The sequence below is a fragment of the Madurella fahalii genome (genome assembly GCF_045866475.1).
Source record: "Madurella fahalii IFM 68171 DNA, scaffold_3, whole genome shotgun sequence".
NCBI lineage: Eukaryota > Fungi > Ascomycota > Sordariomycetes > Sordariales > Madurella > Madurella fahalii.
This window is the reverse complement of record NW_027263973.1, coordinates 1717231-1736235: the sequence shown is the minus strand read 5'-3', so window position 1 is coordinate 1736235 and position 19005 is coordinate 1717231. Positions and strand designations below refer to the sequence as shown.

Sequence of the window (19005 nt, the reverse complement as noted above, 5' to 3'; positions counted from 1 at the left end):
ACCGACCAGAAATACCCTCAGAAAAATGGCCCGTGACCCCTCAGTGGCCCGCCATTCCCGCGACTACTACGACCAGCACCGCGAGCGCCGCCAGCGCCGCGGCTCCGTCTCGCAAGATGAAGACGACTACCACCAGCAACGGCGCAAGAAGCGCCGCCGTCCGAGCACCAGCACGCCGAGGGACCACCACGCTTCGTCTGCGTCAGAAGGCGGGAGTGGAGGTGGGTCACATGCGCTTTCGGCGGGGGCATTGGCGAGGTTGAATCGGGAGAATACGAAGAATGGGGGTGGTGGTGGGAACGGCAGGCGGAGGGAGAGGGAGAGAGAAAGAGACCGGACCAGGGAAAGGGAAATAGAAAGAGACCGGACCAGGGAAAGGGAAAGAGAAAAAGAAAGAGAGCGGGAACGGGAACGGGAACGGGAACGGGAGAGGGAAAGAGAATTGGCGGTAAGGCGGCAACGGGAGAGGGAACGGAGTAGGGGGTACGAGAGGGTTGGGCCGCCACCTGGGAGGGGGGATGAATACCGGAATGAACGGGGCCGGGACAGAGACGTCAGGCGAAGGGTCATAAGCGGACCGGTATTGGAGGAGGGGAGAGGGGGAGGAGGAGGAGGTGGAGGAGGTGGAGGAGGAGGGAAGGGGTGGAGGGGGTTGAGAGGTGGAACAGGCGGAAGTAGTGATGATAGTTTGGTCAGGGAAAAGGATGAGTTATATGCGGGGGGGAAGAGGCCGTGGTATAAACAAAAGAAAAAGCTGTGTAAGTGTTTCCCATGTGAGGAGACGGGGAAAGGGGTTTGGTTTACTGACAGGCACAGGGATTCTGATTGGAGTCTGCACAGTCTTGCTGATCATTATTATTGCCGTGGCCGCCGTAGTGGTTCCCCAAGCCGGCGCACACGATCGCAATGGTGGCGGTTCTGACGGCGAGAGCAGCAATGACGGCCTCGCAGGGATAGAGCCGGGAAGCATCCCGAGAGACGCACCGTCATGGCTGAACCCCTTTGTCTGGCAAGACATTAACGATTTCAACCTCACCTACACGGAGGAGACGGTTGGGGATCTACCGGTCATGGGTCTCAACGTAGACTGGGACGACTCGGCCCGGGCAAACGAGCATGTACCGCCCCTGAACGAGCCGTGGGGCGACTACGCAGAGCGACCGGCGCGGGGTGTAAACGTGGGCGGGTGGCTCTCCATTGAGCCCTTCATCACGCCATCGCTTTTCGATTACGATCTCCGCTTGGGCATCGTGGACGAGTATACTCTCTGCAGGTATCTCGCCGCGCGGTGCGGGAGCACGCTCGAGAAGCATTACGCGACCTTTGTGACGGAGGACACATTCCGGGAGATCGCCGAAGCCGGGCTAGACCACGTCCGCATCCCTTTCTCATACTGGGCGGTCCAGACGTACGACGGCGATCCCTACCTCTTCCGCACCTCATGGCGCTACCTCCTGCGCGCCATCGAATGGTGCCGCCGCTACGGCCTGCGTGTCAACCTCGACGTGCACGGCCTGCCGGGCAGCCAAAACGGTTGGAATCACAGCGGCCGGCTCGGCGCTATCGGCTGGCTCAACGGGACCGACGGCGCCGTCAACGCGGCGCGCTCCCTCGAAATCCACGACCGCCTGTCCAAGTTCTTCGCCCAGCCCCGTTACAAGAACATCATCACCCACTACGGTCTCGCCAACGAGCCTAAGATGACCTTCCTGTCCGTCCAGGAGGTCCACCAGTGGACCGAGGATGCGTATAACCTGGTGCGCAGTAACGGCGTGAGCGATGCCGTCGTCGTCTTTGGCGACGGCTTCCGCGGCCTGCACAACTGGCAGGGCGAGCTGACGCACCTACGCAACGCCGCCCTCGACGTCCACCAGTACGTCATCTTCAACACCAACCAGATCGTCTACAACCACTCGGAGAAGGTGCGGTACGCCTGCGAAGGCTGGACCGAGCAGACGCGCCTGAGCATGGACCGCTCGACCGGGTTCGGCCCCACGCTCGTGGCCGAGTGGTCCCAGGCCGATACCGACTGCGCCAGACACCTGACCAACGTCGGCTGGGGCAACAGGTGGACGGGGACGCTGGTGACCGGGGACGAGGTGTCGGATGTCACGACCCCCAGATGCCCTACGATGGATACGCGGTGCAGTTGCGAGGAGGCGAATGCCCCGGCGAGCCGGTGGAGTGAGCAGTACAAGACGTTTCTGAAGATGTTCGCCGAGGCGCAGATGTCGAGTTTTGAGAAGGGCTGGGGGTGGTTTTATTGGGTCTGGGATACTGAGGATGCGTGAGTACCAGTTACACTTTGTTGATTCCCTTGCCAAGAGGATGTTTGCTGACTGGCGCATTGCGTTGGACAGGCCGCAGTGGAGCTACAAGAAGGGATGGGAAGCCGGCGTGTTGCCTGCCAAGGCCTACGACAGAAGCTTCGACTGTGACCTTTCAGAGATTCCGAGTTTTTCAGATTTGCCTGAGTATTATTAGATGGCGGCCTGGCTGGCTTGTTCTGAGCTTTTGCGGTTATGACATGGCTTTGGGGGCGTTGGGGGTTGGGTGCATACGATCATAAAGAGAGTGTCTCTTCGGGCCGTAGAAACCGTAGCTTCATTGCACTATATGTAGAGTTTACCCTTATCTTTTGTTGAGAATGCAATGAAGGAGGAAAGAAAAAAGAATGCAGGGTATACATGAATTAAATGAGCGAAACGAGCAACAATTTTATTTGCTATCCATCTAACATATCTGAGCGGGGATGGCGATTGCTGCACTTGGGGTGACTTGGTCCCGCCGCGTACGGTGTACTCGTAGTGCCCCAGATATAGCAACATCTGGGTCTCTGACAAAACCACCGATGTGTCGCTGGGAAACAGGTGTGGAAACTAATGCCTCTCTTCTGCGAATGACTGCAGCCAACTTAGGATCGATTTGTTTGAGGACCTTGAAACTGAGTGCGGAAGGAGTTACCACAGGCAAACGCAGAACCCCCCTCGAGGACTGGTCACAATCCTTACTCTAGATATCTGACCTTAACCGCTTTACATGGATAAGGCTTTGTGTATTACACGATGTAGAGCTACATTGACGCTGTGGATTTATTGTGTATTGTCTATAAGTGCTCCAGGGTAGTTCGGGGGTAGCAGGTGACAACATTGATTCATGCCCGAGCTACGGTTTTGCCTGGAACTCTTATCAATTAATAGAGTGGCCCCGACTCAACGCCCCTCTCGGTGTGCCACCCGAGAACTACCCCTCCGCGAAAAGTCGTCTGCATTCGAGAAACGGTCCCCCTTTCTTGGTACGTATGGCATTCGATCTTGGCTGAAAACTTGTTGATTGCGGTCCTCTTGGTGGATGGGGACTCGTGGCTTAGGGCAACACTTCCCGTCACAACTAAGTTTGCTGGCCAGTTGCCGTTGATGGCCTGGAAGTGCAATGTCTAACACACCGCTCCCCGGATCTGTAGGATTTGTCAAGTCTTAGTGCTCTGGGGTTTAACAGTGATTCTGCTCCGCTTCTATCGTTGTACCACCGCGGGGCAACGAGATCTTCGGGTCAATCTCGAACGATCAGGTGTGGACCACAAACGGATTGATATGAGCGCACCGAGAACCGGTTTTGGCGCATGTCTCCGTTCGGTGTCAGTGTGGCCGGGCTCTCCAACGCAGGATGTAGGCGGAGGAATGATTACTGGGCACAGTGCTATGGCAAGCAACCAGGTCGGGCACGAGGTTGTTGTAAGTACTGCCAGGGCGGACGGAGACGGCAAGCTGACCCCGGTCTTGGCGCCCCGGTCCAGCACCATCCCACCAAGCAGTGCCCCGCATCTCTCGTTTCATCGAACAGCTTTGACCAGCGGCAGCAACAACAACACTTTGGTCCAGCAGCTTGACAATTCCCTTGCTCAGCAAGTACAACCCTAGGGTGCATCTGACGTCGCCGGTGCTTCCTCTCCGACGCCATGTCGTCCCACAAAGCAATTGTCTCTTCCTTTGTGGAAGGGGCTCCGCCAGGAGAGGTAAGCTGTCGCGATGCCCAACCCAGGTTCCGGAAACAGCATCCATAATAACAAAGCTTTCCTCTAGCTCGCAGATGTCCTCGCAGGCATGCATCCTACCCTCTAGCCCGATGCATCGCAGAATCTGACCGATCCTCCTACAGACATCAAAGCCCTGACCATCTCGAACCCGCACCTGGTTGATGAGTTAGGCACGGCCTTCGAGAAGTACAACGAGGAGCAGTTCACGACGGTCAAGCTCCCGGGAAGCAGCCAGCCGGTTATTGTAAGCTCACACAACTCGCTGGGCGGCGGCCGCTACTACGATGTCGAGAGCTCGTCTAGCTTCGCGTTCGATCATGCGACACAAAAAGCCAGCGCAGTCCAGAGCCACGTACTGGAGGGCGCGCATGCGGACTTAGTGTGAGTCCGCGGTACGACTTCTGTTCCATTGCGGAAGTCGGGCTGACGCTGCCCTCTAGAAAATCGACGCTAAAGGGTCTGGCATCCTATATCAAGGAGCATTTTACAAACGCCGCCTATGGCGCCTACCCGATAGAGAACGATTCCAAGGTTGCGATTATCATTGTCGCCAACAAATACAGCCCGAATAATTTCTGGTATGCCCCATGCACATTCCCATACACATTCCGAGGAACTTCTAGGCTGACCCCGTCGCAGGAATGGGCGTTGGCGTTCGCTCTATATTTTCGATCCAGCCTCAGGTTCCCTCGAAGGTTCCATCAAGGTCGATGTGCACTACTACGAGGATGGCAACGTCCGTCTCCTGACAAACAAGCCCGTGTCTACATCCGCATCTTCCGGAACCGGCGCAGGCATCGCCAAGGAAATCTCGGCGGGCGAGAAGAAGTACCAGGAGGAGCTGAACAGGAGCTTTACGAGCCTGAGCGAGGGAGCCTTCAAGGCACTGAGGAGACAGCTGCCCGTCACAAGGCAGAAGATTGAGTGGGATAAGGTTGCTAGCTACCGCCTTGGGCAGGATATCGGCGGTGGCGCTGCAAGGCGATAGCCCGTTTGTTGTTATGCTGGGCTCTTTTTAATTGACGCTTGGGCAAGCGTGTCATATCAATGAAATAATCCATGGTAAATGGAGACAATCGGCGAAAGATTGGGGAGGTTGTGCCTTTAATGACGGAAATCCATCTCCAAAGCGAGCGGAATGCCACTTGCCAAGCTTCGGCTTTGATTTTGGATTCTGGTGATAAGAAAACAGAGCAAGTTCCCGAGATGCACACCCGAGTGCCCCATTGAAACGGGGTGGTGGAATCCCGGGGTCAATCCAGAATCGGGAACTGGGGTGTAGCCGGACCTAGGACAATTCAACACCCCGGAAAACGGTCGCCGTACTCGGCCCGTTGCAGCGGTGGAGGACAGAGGAAACCCAAAGAAGGGATAACCAACAAACCTCGTCACAAGCTGGGCAGGTAATTACTGCCTCTCGCTGCTCTGCACCTGTCCTGGGCACCGTACTATACTCGGCTCCGAAGGGTGAGTAGTCGTACCATTCAGTGGTTGGGCGAATCAGGATCCAGATTGCATGATTTTGATGATCACTGATTGGCTCCGGTGGGACCAGGGGCTTGTCAAGCGGGAATCCCATCGGGGTCCGCCAGGCGAAAGTCACCTTTACGCCCAGGGGGGCAGAAAAGCTGCCACTGCCGCTTATCTTGTCCGGGCAGTCGAGGTCCATCGCCGCGCCGGAACCTTCAACTTTTTTTTTTTCTCTCCTTTCCACCCTGCTTTCCTCACGCATTCATCTCCAGCTCACCGTCGGCACTCGGACGCAATCGATCACGGTCTCTGCTAGTGTCTTGGAATTTCTGGTACGTACGCCAACTCAATCGTCGCATGCCGGCCTTTGCCGTGTCTGCCTCTGCGTATCGTGCTAACAAACAGCTGTCCAGAAGGAAGAAAAAAGTCACCGAAACATCACTCTTTCACCGACAAACACAGTCAAGATGGCCTCCAAGGAGCTCACCTACCAGGACGTTGCTGAGCACAACACCAAGAAGGATCTCTACGTCGTCATCCACGACAAGATCTACGACGTGTCCAAATTCGTAGACGAGCACCCGTAAGTTGGCACCTGCGCTGCCGCCCGCATGCTGCTCGCATATCATCTTCCGCCGAGCTTCCATTTTCCGTGTTTCCCCGCATCGCAGCGGGCCGAACGACGCAGCATGTGCTAACGAACCATACCCCAACAGCGGCGGTGAGGAGGTCCTTCTCGACGTTGCCGGCCAGGACGCCACCGAAGCCTTTGAGGATGTCGGCCACAGCGACGAGGCCCGTGAGACCCTCGACCAGCTCTTAGTTGGAAAGTTGAAGCGCAACGTAAGCAAAGCCCCTCAGTCCCCCACTGTAGTCCCCCAACCATAATACGCTCTGGCAGCGCTTTAGACTGAGGATTGGACAATTGGATTGCTGACAATGCTCGTCTTTCCACCTTTAGCCTGGCGACCCCAAGCCCAAGGCCCCCGTCCCCGGCGCCGTCGCTCCGGCCGCTAACACCTCCGGCGCCGGCCTCGGCGTCGGTCTGTACGCTTTCGTCTTCATCGGCGGTCTGATCGCGTTCGGTGCCTACCAGTATCTGCAGCAACAGCAGGCTGCGCAGAGCGCCTAAGCTTGATGAGATGGTCGCGTACGGACGGTGACGCGTTGGTATTTTAACGGCGGAGGATTCGTTAGGGTCTTCTCGGTTGTGCTGCACGGCGGGAAATCGTCCATGGGGATCCACCTGAGTCCTACCCAGCTGTCAAATCCCAGCGTGATCCACATTGGATGGGGTCTACGAAGTCGGCTGCTCGCGCATCCGAATGCAACAGTGCTTGGCAAGAAGTGGTGGTCGCGTCTTTATTTCTTCAACATGCGGAGTTGGGTTGAGGATGGATGGTATCTGCGTCTGCTGGTATTTTACGTATCCCATTTTTGGGCGGGCGGGCAAGCAAGCGAGCAGGCAAGCGAGCTGCTAACTACCTCTTTTGGTAGACATAGGGTTCTGGAGGCGAGGTGTGCTGGAAACCAGCACATAGTTTATAGACCTTGTAATTACTGCAAAGTTGACGAGGTCCACTCTTTGAGCATGGTGGGATGCGGTACTAGGTTGGTTCTTTGATCCGTGAGCGTGTTGTTTCTTTGACATGAAGTGCCTCTCATTGAAGGGCGCCTAGTACCGCATTATTTTCACCATGATGTAGTACGGAATACGAATGCTTGGTTTTCTCAAGTATGAGATAGCATCTGTGACCTTTTCCCAGTTTTCTCGTCCTCGCCTTCTTGAGGTTGGCTTTCCCGCTGACAACTCACTCAACCGGTTCAGGTGCCAGCCACCTGGTTGACAGCTGATACATTTTATCATTGAGCCGCCATTTCCACTTGACCTTCGTTCACCTTATCCTAAATGACCTCCACTCCTCCTCCAACCCAAACCTTCCTCCGCAGAAACCGCTCGAAAGTAAGAACCCCAACGAAAAGCGAACGGGATCCCACGGCAACATGTCGAACGCATTCGAGCGCCAGCAGGCGTCGTTTGTGAGCGGCATGTCGGCGGCCGCATCCAAGCTCAGCGGCGGCACGAAGCGCTCGCTCGCGCCGCCCTCTCCTTCGCCCTCGGTCGGCTCGACAACGTCGGCTGCCGCCGCCGGCAGCCTCACGCCGCGCAAGGACCGCGACACGCCCGCAAACATTGTCTTCTCGCAGCCGGCGCTGACGGGCACGGGCGACAGCGTCATCTCACAGATGGCCTACGCCGTCTCGTGGCTGCGTGGCAAAGACGAGCCACAGGGCTACCAGGACGTGCTGGGCTATTTGTCGTTGACGGCGCGTCCGGAGCACGACCAGGAGTTTTTTGTCGAGCAGATGCGCCGTCATCCGCAGATCCAGTGGATCCCCGACCCCGAGCTGAGCGAGCAGACGTGGAGGACGGGTACCTACCTGCACCGGCCGACCATCCCCAACGTCAAGAACAAGACGCAGCTGCTGGCGTACCTGCAGAAGAAGACAGACGCGAGCGGGGTCAACGTCAAGGACCTCAAGGACGGGTGGCCCGACTGCGACGGGGCGATCAACGAACTCGAAGCCGAACACAAGATCCTAGTGGTCAGGGCCAAGAAAGATGGCGCGGCGAGGATGGTCTGGCTGGATGATCCGAGCTTGTTCCACGAGGTTGATCCGCAGCTGAAGCTCATGTGGTCGAGGGTCGAGGTGCCGAGCCTGGAGAACATCGTGCAGCGGCTCGTGGCGGCGCAGCAGAAGCCTGCCTCCGAGGACCCTCGGCTCAAGGCAATGCAGGCGCCTAAGGTGGACAAGAAGAAGAAGCGGGCGCAGCGACGTACCGGCAAATCAACGAACGATCATATGCAGGACCTGCTCAAGGATTACAGTCACATGAAGCGGTGAGGGGCGCAAGGTACCGTGGAGGTGTGCGCATGTATCTTTACGACATATCTGGCATAGACGGCGTTGAGGTTCGGAGGGTTTAGGTACAGTACATTAGGGGGTTGGAGTTGGTTATTTTGCTTTCACTCTGGCTCATAGACTTGCTTGTTTTGCAAGGACATCGACGAGATTGACGATTAAACGGATTACAGGCTGTAACGATCTGGAATTTGGCGTTCCCCGCCATGAATATGACGCGGCGATGGCCTTCTCGTTTTCTCCCCCAGTTATTTCCCTTCAATATATCCCAAACCTTGAAAAGCCTATCTTGCAGAATGCATAATGAGACACATTACACCTCACAAACGGGCACCTCCCTCCTCACCATCCTCTCCGTTCCCCTTCTCATCAACCCCGTCTTCCGCCTCCTTCCCCCCCTCCTCTCCTTGCTCACAACCTCCACTCTCCGCCCAGTGAGCCAAGTACTCCGCCACCTCCCAATGCCCCTGACCCCTCGCCAACTCCTCCGCCGTGCCCCCCAGTCCCAACAACTTCCCATAATGATGATCGCTTGCCACAAGCGTCCAGTCAGCCCCCAACCGCAACAACGTCCTCACGCTCTCCATCTTGCCCTTGTACGCCGCCCCGTGCAGCGCCGTCCCGCCGTACCGGTGCCGCACATTCACCAGCTCCTTGCCCCCGGGCCGGCCCACCAGCAGGCGGATCGCCGCGACGGCCTCGGCCTCGTTGTCGTTGACCACCGCCCAGTGCAGCACCGTCTCGCCCAGCTCGTTGATCCGGGCCGGGTCGGCGCCGCGCGAGAGTAGGAAGCCGACCGTCTCGCCGCCCGCCTGCCCCGCCGCGTACATGAGCGGCGTCGTGCCCCGCATGAGCCCGTCGCGCGGGTCCGGGCTGCCCAGGTCGACCATGCCGGGCCGCCGGCCGTCGTCCAGCAGCGCCGCGAGCACCGCGTGCAGCCCCCCCGCGGCCGCCTCGTGGATAGGGGAGGCGCCGTCGCATTCGCGGGCCAGGTCCGGGCGCGCGCCGTGGTTGAGCAGGAGTCGGACTATGTCGAGGCACGTGGCGGGGGACTTGGAGGCCCTGGCCGTGACGACGGCATAGGAAAGTGGAGTTCCGAGGCCCCGGTTGGTGTTGTCGTCGCTGTTGCTGTTGCTGTTGGGATCTGAAGGCGGTGGTAAGGCCTGCAGGTTCGGGTCGGCGCCCCGCTCGAGGAGTATGCGGACTACGTGCACGCCGTCGCGGCACACGGCGTGGTGTAGAGCGGTGTTTCCGGCGAGATCGCGGGCGTTGGTGAGTTTGCCGTCATGCTGAAGAGCGAGCCAGCGGATAATGGCGGCCTGCTGGGTTGTGGCCGCGAAGCACATGAGGGACTCGCCATTGTTATCGGCGGGCAGAACAGATGCGCCTGCGCTGACGAGGTGTTTGGCGATGGCGAGGTTGCCGTGGAGTACGGCCAGGGATAGAGGCGTCATGCCCTCTGCGGCTCTGGTCAGCTTCTCTCTCCCAACAAGCTCCTGACGGGGACCACTTACGGTCGTTCGTAGCAGTGAGTGCCTCTGGTACGGCCCGGAGAGCCTTTTGGACAGCCTCTAGATCACCATTGCGGACGGCGGCATGGATGTTGGGTTGCTCCTCTGCCTTCTCGGCTCTACCGCTCTGTCGGAGAGGCATATGCTCCTCGCCGGTATCTGCATGGGATAGAGGAGCAGGCTGCGGCCCGCTCTGCGCCTTGGGGTTCCTGAATAGAGTTCTAATGACTAGCCTTAGACCTTGCCGTTGTCTCCTCAGCACGGTATCACTCGAATCCATATTAACCTATGCGTATCGACTTCCGAAATTGACAAGCACTAAAACAACGGGCAATTTGCAGTACAATGGACTGGGTCAATCGGGGACAGACGTGACATCTCCCTCCGGCGAGCCTCCTTCTCACCAGCTCTCTAGGACGGGGTGAGACAGTCCCCCATCACGTCCCCGCACTCCCGACCATTTGCCAACTGACGTGCGTCCATACCGTAAACAGCCAGCTAACTTGATTATTGGTTGTCCCAGAAAGCAAGGCTAGGAGCGCCGGACGCCCAGCAATGGGAACGCCTAACGGACGCCAAGGCGTTTTTTTAGCAGCTTCTAGGCGGTGTCGGAGTCGGTAGGCTGAGCGAGAGCCACAATGGTGCACGTGGACGTTGCGGCCATCTTGCTGGCGCCAGAGAATCTTGTATCCCGCTTGTCTCGCACTTCTCAGGGGGAGTTGCTTGTTCCATCCAGCAAAACGGGACGGGACCGGCAAGAGCCGCGATTGCTGTGACATATCTCAGGTGCTGACTATTACTTCACCATAACCCACCGTGCTGACTGGCAGAATCTGTCAAGAACGTCAGACGGTAACCCCGATGAGATCGCTTCTTGGCTGTCTCCGCTCTATGTCCCATTTTAGAAAATCCTGCGGATAAACCAAACCGTGTTTCCAGAGAGCGTGACCGTATCTGAAATACAATAGAGAAAGGAGAAAGAGAAAGCAAATGGTAATGTTTAGTTATTATTCCTACTCCGTTATACCCTTTGTTGGATGTGTCGGGCCTTCTGTTATACTTGTACAGGAAACCGTATCCAAAAGCAATATCATAGTAGACTTTCTACTTCTAGTTGGGCAAGCTGTACCGTACAGAGAAGTGGAGCGGGGTCGCACACACTACCTTGCACTTTTGGTACGCTCGGCACGGCCATACCCAGGAGACATGGGCTGACTTATCTGCGTTGGTGGGCGCCGATCTGAGAAATTGGCCAATTTTAAGGAGCCCGCCGCTTCGGCCAAACTACAGCCGCCACGATCGATTTCGGTGCCTTTGCCCTGGGCTTGGAATAGAGGTAGATGCGCGGTCTCCCGGGCGCTGTGGAACTGGCACCTGTTTCGAATCGTGTCCGTTTGTGAAGGTGTGTCTTGTATTCTGCTCGGTCAAACAGCCAACGATTTTCCGGAAATCGATGATAGAAAGCAATCTCGAAGCCGGCACAAAATGGGCCACTGATGAACGGCATGATTTAGCGTGTGCTGAGTGTCGTTAGCCAGTGCCCTTCTGCCTGGCGGGCGCCATTGACATCTGGGCCCGAAACTTCAAGCTGCATATGGCGCCCTCCACACTTTCAAATCTCTCTCTGCTGACAAACTCTGTCTCCGGGCTGATCAAGCCTTGCTTGGCCTGGCCACACAATCAAATGATCAGGTACCATCGAAACAGTGAGCGCAGCAACCCGCATCATGCTCACCAGGGGACCTGGGTTCCCAGACACATGTGGACCGGCTGCCTTCCCCCCTGCATTTGCGTGAGCCAGACCTGCCCGGACCCACCGGGCTGGCGGGAGAAGCTTCGGAGAAGGGTCATGGAAGCCTGGGATCCGTTCGCAGAGCTACACTCGGTCGACGCCATGTCGCACTGGTGCGCAATTCATATCTCGGCTCGATTTGCCATATACTTCGCAGTAGCAGCCTCACCAACTTTCACACCACCTCTGTCTTTCTCGGCGTGAGCTGACAGCGGTTTGCCGAAAGAAGGGCATTGGACCGACGAGCGAGAGTTGCAACCCGCGCTACTAGAGAAGCCCTGACGAGGATTCAGAGCAACCGATGGCCGTCCACTTGTTGATCGGCGGGTCGAGAGCGCTTTTGCCCCAAGCTCCTCTTTGCATTGGCTGGGTTCACGGGGGTGCAGGAAGCCGCAGAAATCACGGATTGTTGTGCATACTCCCTGACCTCCACTTGGGCCCACGGGTGCTGCGCTGGCGCCTTTCCATCTTCTGGAAGGATTCTGGAAGCTTTCCGTATGTGGCATGGTCCCAGCTTCAGGTGCCGCTCCCCTGCTCACGACGGACTTGGAAGCAGGGGGCACCCGAATGGGTATTTTCATGCACCGGCCACAGCGGCAGGTCCACGCGTCCAACCAGATGACTCTGGAGCATCCTCCAACTCCGAGTGCTTCAATCTCAGTGAGCTGTGCCAATCTCGTGTCGCTGAGGCCTCATCTGCAACCCTGCTCATTAGAAATGCATTGTTGTTGGCCCTCCCAGCGGCTTGAGATGCTGTTTTTGGCACCCCATTGTTTGCCTGCCGATCCGCTATTCTGCGTTCTGGCTCTACGGGCACGGGCTAATTGCAGGGGCCGCACAACCGCATCCCGAGCGCGGAGGGTTGCAATCGAAGCAAGATCGAAGGCGGAGAAGCTTCGGATCGGTCCTCCCTAAAGACACGGACTGGATATTTAGTGACCTAGGGCAATCGGCCCGCATTGGGTGGCTGACCTTAGCGCCCGGTCGCAAGGAGGGTCTAAGAGCTCGAGGGTTCGAGGGTTCAAGGGTTCGAGGCTGGTAGGAGGCAAACATGATGGACTGTTTCGTACCTGACAAGCAGCCACCGGCATGGTGGTGTAAGCATCCCTGCCGTTCAGCGCCCGCACGGACATATTAAGACACCACTTCCATCTGTATACTTGCTATGGATCACCCTCAACGCAGTACCGATCGGGCTGACACAGGTCAGTCACGGGACACTAGCGCGTATTCCGCGGCTGCATTGCGGGGTTTGACAGAAAAGCCCGATTGCAAGAGCAGGCAGCTTTGAAACACAAGCCGAAATCGTATCAGCCTCGTCGTTTCTCCCTCTTTGTTTAGGGCCGGCTGCTTGCAGATGCGCTCTGTCTGTTGGCACACCCGGTATGCCTACGTGCGAGAGTGGTATGGGCCAGAGGTGTTGTGATTGTCATATTATAGGACTAGGGTTGTGAAGCCGCCGGCTGAGCGTTGGAGATTTAGCCATGTAGACCCGTTGTTCATCTCTGTTGGGTTCGTCCCCATCCTCTTCACCACACCAGTGGGAACGGTCGGCAGAGTGAGCATCCAACCTTACCATCAGGCTAGCCAAAGACCATCTAGACGCGTGAGGGTGATGCACGCGTGTTCAATGCTCGGACACACTGGTCTCTTGAAAAGGTTTCCTGCCCGGTGCTTTTACCGTTATTCATCTCGAACCCGACTTGTCATGTTGTGCGAGCCTCGCGGCGCATCTGGAACGGAGAATTCGTGGACAAATTTGGTAGATACTCCACCCAACCGAAATCATCAAGGTTAGCGTGCTTCGTGACCGGTACTTGAATTAGCGTAACGGCATCTGCGAATCTTAAGTACCCCGCTGCACGGACAGTATCAGGTAGGGCAATTGCAACGCGGACCCGCACATGGCGTGGGTACCCCGGCCCCAGCCTGTTCACCGTTCGTTTCAACCGGCCCCTGCACCTTTGCCCCAGTACGGCTTTCCTGCCCCAGTACTCCCAATTCACTGAGGATCCTCACCAGCGCCGAGCCGTTATTTTCTTTTTTGCTATTATTTTTGACGGTCCTCCCGGCCAGAACCTCATCCACAGGTTTGTGGTCCCCCCCATCGATCGCTCCGTCAAGTTCTTCCACCTCCATCACGTCAAACAATCCGGAACGAGATTCATTGTGGTTCTCGTTTTGTTTCCCATCGCCTCGTTGCTTCGACGTCATCCGCGCCGACTCGCGCACCCCCGGGCTACATCGAAAAACATCGGTACGTAACCTTCAACACACGGATCTCAAAAACACCAGTGCTGGCCGGGGACGTGCTGCCAACCGAGCATGCCATTTCAAACAAGGTGTCACTACCCAAACGGCGCCTTGTCACGCTCGAGCTTAATGCGTGGCTTGATCGCGTTTGCATTCGTTGCGCACTCCCTTCGCCTGGCCTATTTTACGGGCCGTTCCGTGCCCGAGTCCGTCACTTCATCTGCGTGTGGACGAGCATCATGATACCCATTTGGCGCATATGCTTGACGGGGCCGTTCGAGGCAACCGATTCAGACAACCACGCCAACCCCCTTGCCCCGACTTCCATTCAGCATCACATGTCGTGTCGTTCTGCCCAAGAGCACAAACCATCTCATCCGTCTTCTCATCACGTCACGATGCACGCGACGTAGTTCTTTACATTGCACCGATCACGCGAGAGGCTAACAAAGAACATAGAGCTAGTTAGACCCTTCCGTGACGTTCGAGACGGCTCAGTCCTACGGCATCGACATAGACGAATCGACGGCTCAGCCACTGAGCGACAGCGATAAGAGGATCTCTTGAGCAGCGAAGCGTAGCATTGCAACGCGTCCCGGATTTGCCGGGACCACCGACACTGGTCGGACAACACAGCGATCGGGCACAGGATCTGGAGACTGCGAGCAGGCACCGATCCGGGCTGCTGGAACCCGGAGGGCTGAAACACCGCAGTCTTTGTCTTGGGTTTTTCTCTAGAGACACATCGCAGAGTCATCTCGGTCGATCCGTCATTGGGATAGAAGCTCTACTGTTGACGCAGGGTTAGCAGCTGCTCTATCTGCCGAAGGACCCACTCGAGTTTGGCACTGAAATTCCTCCGACCTGGGTCGCTGCGATTCAGAGTTTCCTTTCCCGTTCTAAAGCCAGCAAAAAATTTTGGCAGCACCCTCCGCCGCGAAAACTCGTGTCGCAGGCAGACGGGGCTATTTTCTTGAGCACCAGTTCGAGGGGTGTGGGCAAAGTAGCGCGAAAACCCCCACCGTGGCTTCGGCCAAGCTCGAGGTCGTCAACTTAAACGGACGCATTGTGGTCAGGGCGTCTTGTGCATTCAGCATCCTGCTCTCGAGCACAGAAGCCTACCTGAACCGTGCACGGCTCAACGACAACACCTTCGCAACCGACCTCAATAGCTCAAGAAGCCTGGGGGAGTCGGCTTTAAGAGCTACGTCCTAGAACTTTCCTGACGAGCGAAGCTCCCCTTCCGAATTTCTGGGGCTTCTTATACCTGAGGTATGAAATTTTCACTTCTCGTCAACCCCGCATCCCTTCTCGCTTTTTCTTTTCCTCCGTCTTTCATCATCGGGCATGGGGACGAGTACTGCCAGGGATACTTGATTCGCTCGGGCAGGACCATGCCCGTAATGCCGTTATAGTAGAAAAGGTCTCTGGCTTTCTCGAGTACCAATCATCCTTCGGAAATTCTTGGATGGATCGCTGGTCAGCTGCTTTCGGACCGCTCACCGCTAAAATCTACTGGCGATCTATTTTGCTGACCGTCATCTTTTAGCGACTTAATCCTGGCATAGGGGCTTTGAAAGGATCATTTTTCCCCCGTCGACGCCAAGAGAGAGATTTAGGATGTCGCAATCGCCATCCGCGACCGGTGCCATGGGCATCGGCAATGTCCTCAACACCAAGGGTGCGGCAGCTGGTGCACAACCCCAAGGTGCAACGCCCAAACAACAGGCACCCCAAGCCCAACACCCCCTGCTCCCCCTCGACCGACCCAACTCGCCTCACGGCTCTGAGCACTCGAGGTACTCGGGACCGATGAATACATCGTACCCTTCCCCTACTGCCATGGGAGCAGTCCCGCTGTCGGCTGTGCCCAGCGCCAATATGGCGCCCGCGCCCATGGGTATGCCTAGCATGCCGCCGAATGTCGTGACCGGTATGCCTCCGGGCGGCTTTAAGCAAGAGGCGCCGGCACCCCAGCCGCCACTGAAGGCTTTCCCTTGCAGCACCTGCGCAAAGCCTTTTGCACGGCGAAGCGATCTTGCTCGCCACGGTACGTCATGCTCGGTCAAAGTGGTGTTGGTCTCAGTTAACATGGAAGATAGAGCGCATCCATAGCGGCGTCCGACCGCACGTCTGCGATTACCCAGGTTGCGGCAAGCAGTTCATCCAACGGTCTGCTCTCACGGTCCATCAGCGCGTGCACACCGGCGAGAAGCCTCACAGGTGTGAACGATGTGGCAAGGTGAGCAAACTGAACGTCGATGCACTAGATAATACCGCTAACCTGTGTGGTTATAGCCCTTTAGTGATAGCAGCTCTTTGGCTCGCCACCGCAGGATCCACTCAGGAAAACGGCCGTACAAGTGCCCCTATGCGGACTGCCAGAAGACCTTCACACGCCGCACAACCCTCACCAGGCACCAGAACCACCATGTCGGCACAGTCGAAGACTCGGCTCGGGCGCGGGCTGAGGCCTTGGCCCAAGGCGCGAGTGCCGCTGCGGCTGCGGCTGCTAGAACCAAGTCACGGTCGGAGAGCGAGCAGGCGTCGAATCCCGGTTCTCCCCTCACTACTCCATCCCCTGCGCAACGCACCATGTCCATGTCGCCGAGCGCCGAGCTGGCCGGTATGAACAACATGCAGTATCTAAGCAACAACTCGATTCCCCCGCATCTGCGCGGCGACGTCCACGTCGGCAGCCCGGCGTCCACAACATCTTCGGGCTTCAACAACGGCGTCCGGCCTACGTCGCACCCTACTGGCTATGTTCCGCCTCAGACACTCGAGCCTAGCATTGAACAACATCAACAAGGTCCCGGTAGCGCTGCTGGGAGTCCGCACATTGGCAGCGTCGGATGGGCCTCACCCGGGCCGGTCGGTTCTCCCACTCAGAGCCCTAATGGCAACGGGTACGTGTATCCGGATCCCGAGTCATACCCGACAGGCACCCCAATGGGCCAGATGGGTCAGATGTTCTACAACAGCGCTGCGGCAGTCAGGCGGCCGGGGAGCACGGAGCCGGGCTCGTCCTCGTACGATGCCAAGGCCCAGCAGAGGGAGCTGTGGGCAAATGCTCAGTAGCTACGGCACGATCCGACACGACTCTCATTTTCTAGACAGGTATCGCGATCACTCGGGATTTTCGTTGTTTACTCTTCAGCGAGATAATAATAGTCAGCGGTTCTTAACGACAACCAACAAAATCAACAACCAAACCAAATAATCTGCATGTTAGGGCTGGGAAAAACATTGGTCCTTGTGTGTTATTTCTTACAATAATAAAGACGGTCTGGACCGGCGTGGGCTACATTAATGATGTGGACGGCGGGCGGCGGCAGCAGCGAACATATGGCATGGCGGCGCCCTTGTCATATTCTCCCTACCTCCTCTGCCAGACGAACGCGGCCATTTTCTCTTTCTCTTTCCCATTTCGCTTTTCCTTTCGCTTCCATGATTAGACTGGACTGGACCGGATTGGCTGGGGTGTTTACACGGGTGGTCCCTTTGAGCTGTGTTTCTCCCCCTCTCTCTGGCTATGGATGGTATTTCTCGGGAAACATATCTTGTTGTAGTGAATAGCATGGCTGCCACCTCTCTCTCTCTCTCTCTCTCTCTCTCTCTCTCTCTTTTCTTTCTCTCTTTTGATTCGTTTCTTTCCACGGACGGGGGGCGGGGAAACATGGAGCATTCGAAGCATGCATGCCCGGCAGGAAAGAAGGTGGGGGATGGCGTGGAAAACAAAATTCGGGGTGGTTCTTAAACAAACTAACTAAACGGTGTTCAAGGGGCGGGCTTGAGTTGGCTTGGCTTGGCTTGCGGGCATCTATCTCGGAAGAAGCAGTCCTGTTGTTTGACAGTTGTTGAATTGAAATCATGTTGTTGTCTCTTACCTGAGTTAAGTTTGTCTTGCCGCATTTGTCTGTTGCGCAGGCACACGTTAGGTTCCCATACCGATGCAGAATCATCTGGGAAATACACATCCAAGAGAAAGACGACCGGTACCTTGACATCGTGCTTATAATATATCGAACTGCCTGCCAACCGCTTACCAGAAACTAACACCACACATAGCAACATGGACCCGCTTCGGACTAATAGAAATCACAGACAGCCTTTCCACCGTCACAGAACAGTGTGTACGTCCCGTGTATTTAGCTTCATCCGGGCGGTAGTACCGGCTACTCTCTCACTCGTCGGTAACGGCTGTCTGTGGCCCGACAGCATCCTCAAGCGGCCAGAAGAAGACGGGCCAGGCATCCAAAGCACTCGGATCATCCATATCGCGTTCAGATGCTCGGTAAATACCCATACTCTTAAGGACGGTATTGGAGAGAGCTGTGTCTGTGAGTGCCCTCCACCGCTTCTCGAGCTTGACGGCTCACCAGAATACGGGGCTTTCTCGAAGTTCTACGCGGCACTGTGCTGCAGAGTGCGTCCTTTGGTATGTCCTGTGTGTTGAGTTTGTCCGGACCGGCGCGGAAGGACGAGTTGTTGGTGGGTTTGGGTACCCGCTCTGGCCACCCACCTAAATCAGCACGCTGCATTGGTTGGTGATGCGTATTGTTTCCCCTCCCCTTGAGAATTTACAGCAATATAATGATGATCAAAAGCGTGTATGAAAGATGATTTGACTTTGGCAATACCATCTTCGCTCGTGATATAAGTGTAGTAATGGTGAGGCTCTAGCGTCGGCGATCAGTCATGACTGCAGTCGCCGGTCCAGTCCATGGCCGCCCCTCGGACACTGGTTACTGATGTGATGTTTGCAAAGCATACGTGTAGTGTGAAAAGACAGTGAGGTGGGGTCATGGTAAAGCAGTCTCATGTGTTGCATGCGGTAGGCGGCATGGGATGCTCACTGGATTTCTAGTACCTTAGCTAACCTAATTTCCCCCACTTGTTATTTACCCTACCTCGATAAGGTGTCGCAGACCGACTGCAACGGCTGGAGGCAGGCCCTGATGTGTCCTTTTCAGCCAAGGTTGGTTACATGATTCCGATGTCACCCCTTGACGTAT

At 56.6% G+C, this 19005-nt stretch overlaps 6 protein-coding genes across 6 annotated transcripts; 5 read left to right on the top strand and 1 right to left on the bottom strand.

The window, feature by feature from the left end:
* Positions 1-25: 25 nt before the first annotated feature.
* On the top strand, positions 26-2484 carry MFIFM68171_05982 (glucan 1,3-beta-glucosidase; the record flags this gene model as incomplete). The annotated part of the gene is made up of 3 exons (XM_071061402.1): positions 26-758; positions 817-2287; positions 2361-2484. 3 exons carry the CDS (start codon positions 26-28, stop codon positions 2482-2484), a joined length of 2328 nt encoding a protein of 775 aa, XP_070917503.1.
* Positions 2485-3958: 1474 nt separating this feature from the next.
* On the top strand, positions 3959-5024 carry CAP1 (F-actin-capping protein subunit alpha; the record flags this gene model as incomplete). The annotated part of the gene is made up of 4 exons (XM_071061401.1): positions 3959-4015; positions 4122-4417; positions 4477-4614; positions 4676-5024. The coding sequence occupies 4 exons, from the start codon at positions 3959-3961 to the stop codon at positions 5022-5024; spliced, it is 840 nt and encodes a 279-aa protein (XP_070917502.1).
* A 949-nt stretch (positions 5025-5973) lies between these two features.
* MFIFM68171_05980 (Membrane bound hemo protein) lies at positions 5974-6638 on the top strand (the record flags this gene model as incomplete). Its single annotated transcript, XM_071061400.1, has 3 exons — positions 5974-6089; positions 6223-6349; positions 6468-6638. The coding sequence occupies 3 exons, from the start codon at positions 5974-5976 to the stop codon at positions 6636-6638; spliced, it is 414 nt and encodes a 137-aa protein (XP_070917501.1).
* An 872-nt stretch (positions 6639-7510) lies between these two features.
* Positions 7511-8413, top strand: tfa2 (transcription factor TFIIE beta subunit, TFIIEB, Tfa2; the record flags this gene model as incomplete). Its single annotated transcript, XM_071061399.1, has 1 exon — positions 7511-8413. One exon carries the CDS (start codon positions 7511-7513, stop codon positions 8411-8413), a length of 903 nt encoding a protein of 300 aa, XP_070917500.1.
* Positions 8414-8751: 338 nt separating this feature from the next.
* Positions 8752-10222, bottom strand: BCL3 (B-cell lymphoma 3 protein; the record flags this gene model as incomplete). The annotated part of the gene is made up of 2 exons (XM_071061398.1): positions 8752-9890; positions 9946-10222. The coding sequence occupies 2 exons, from the start codon at positions 10220-10222 to the stop codon at positions 8752-8754; spliced, it is 1416 nt and encodes a 471-aa protein (XP_070917499.1).
* Positions 10223-15607: 5385 nt separating this feature from the next.
* Positions 15608-17068, top strand: MFIFM68171_05977 (uncharacterized protein; the record flags this gene model as incomplete). Its single annotated transcript, XM_071061397.1, has 3 exons — positions 15608-16037; positions 16090-16229; positions 16286-17068. The coding sequence occupies 3 exons, from the start codon at positions 15608-15610 to the stop codon at positions 17066-17068; spliced, it is 1353 nt and encodes a 450-aa protein (XP_070917498.1).
* Between the last annotated feature and the right edge of the window lie 1937 nt (positions 17069-19005).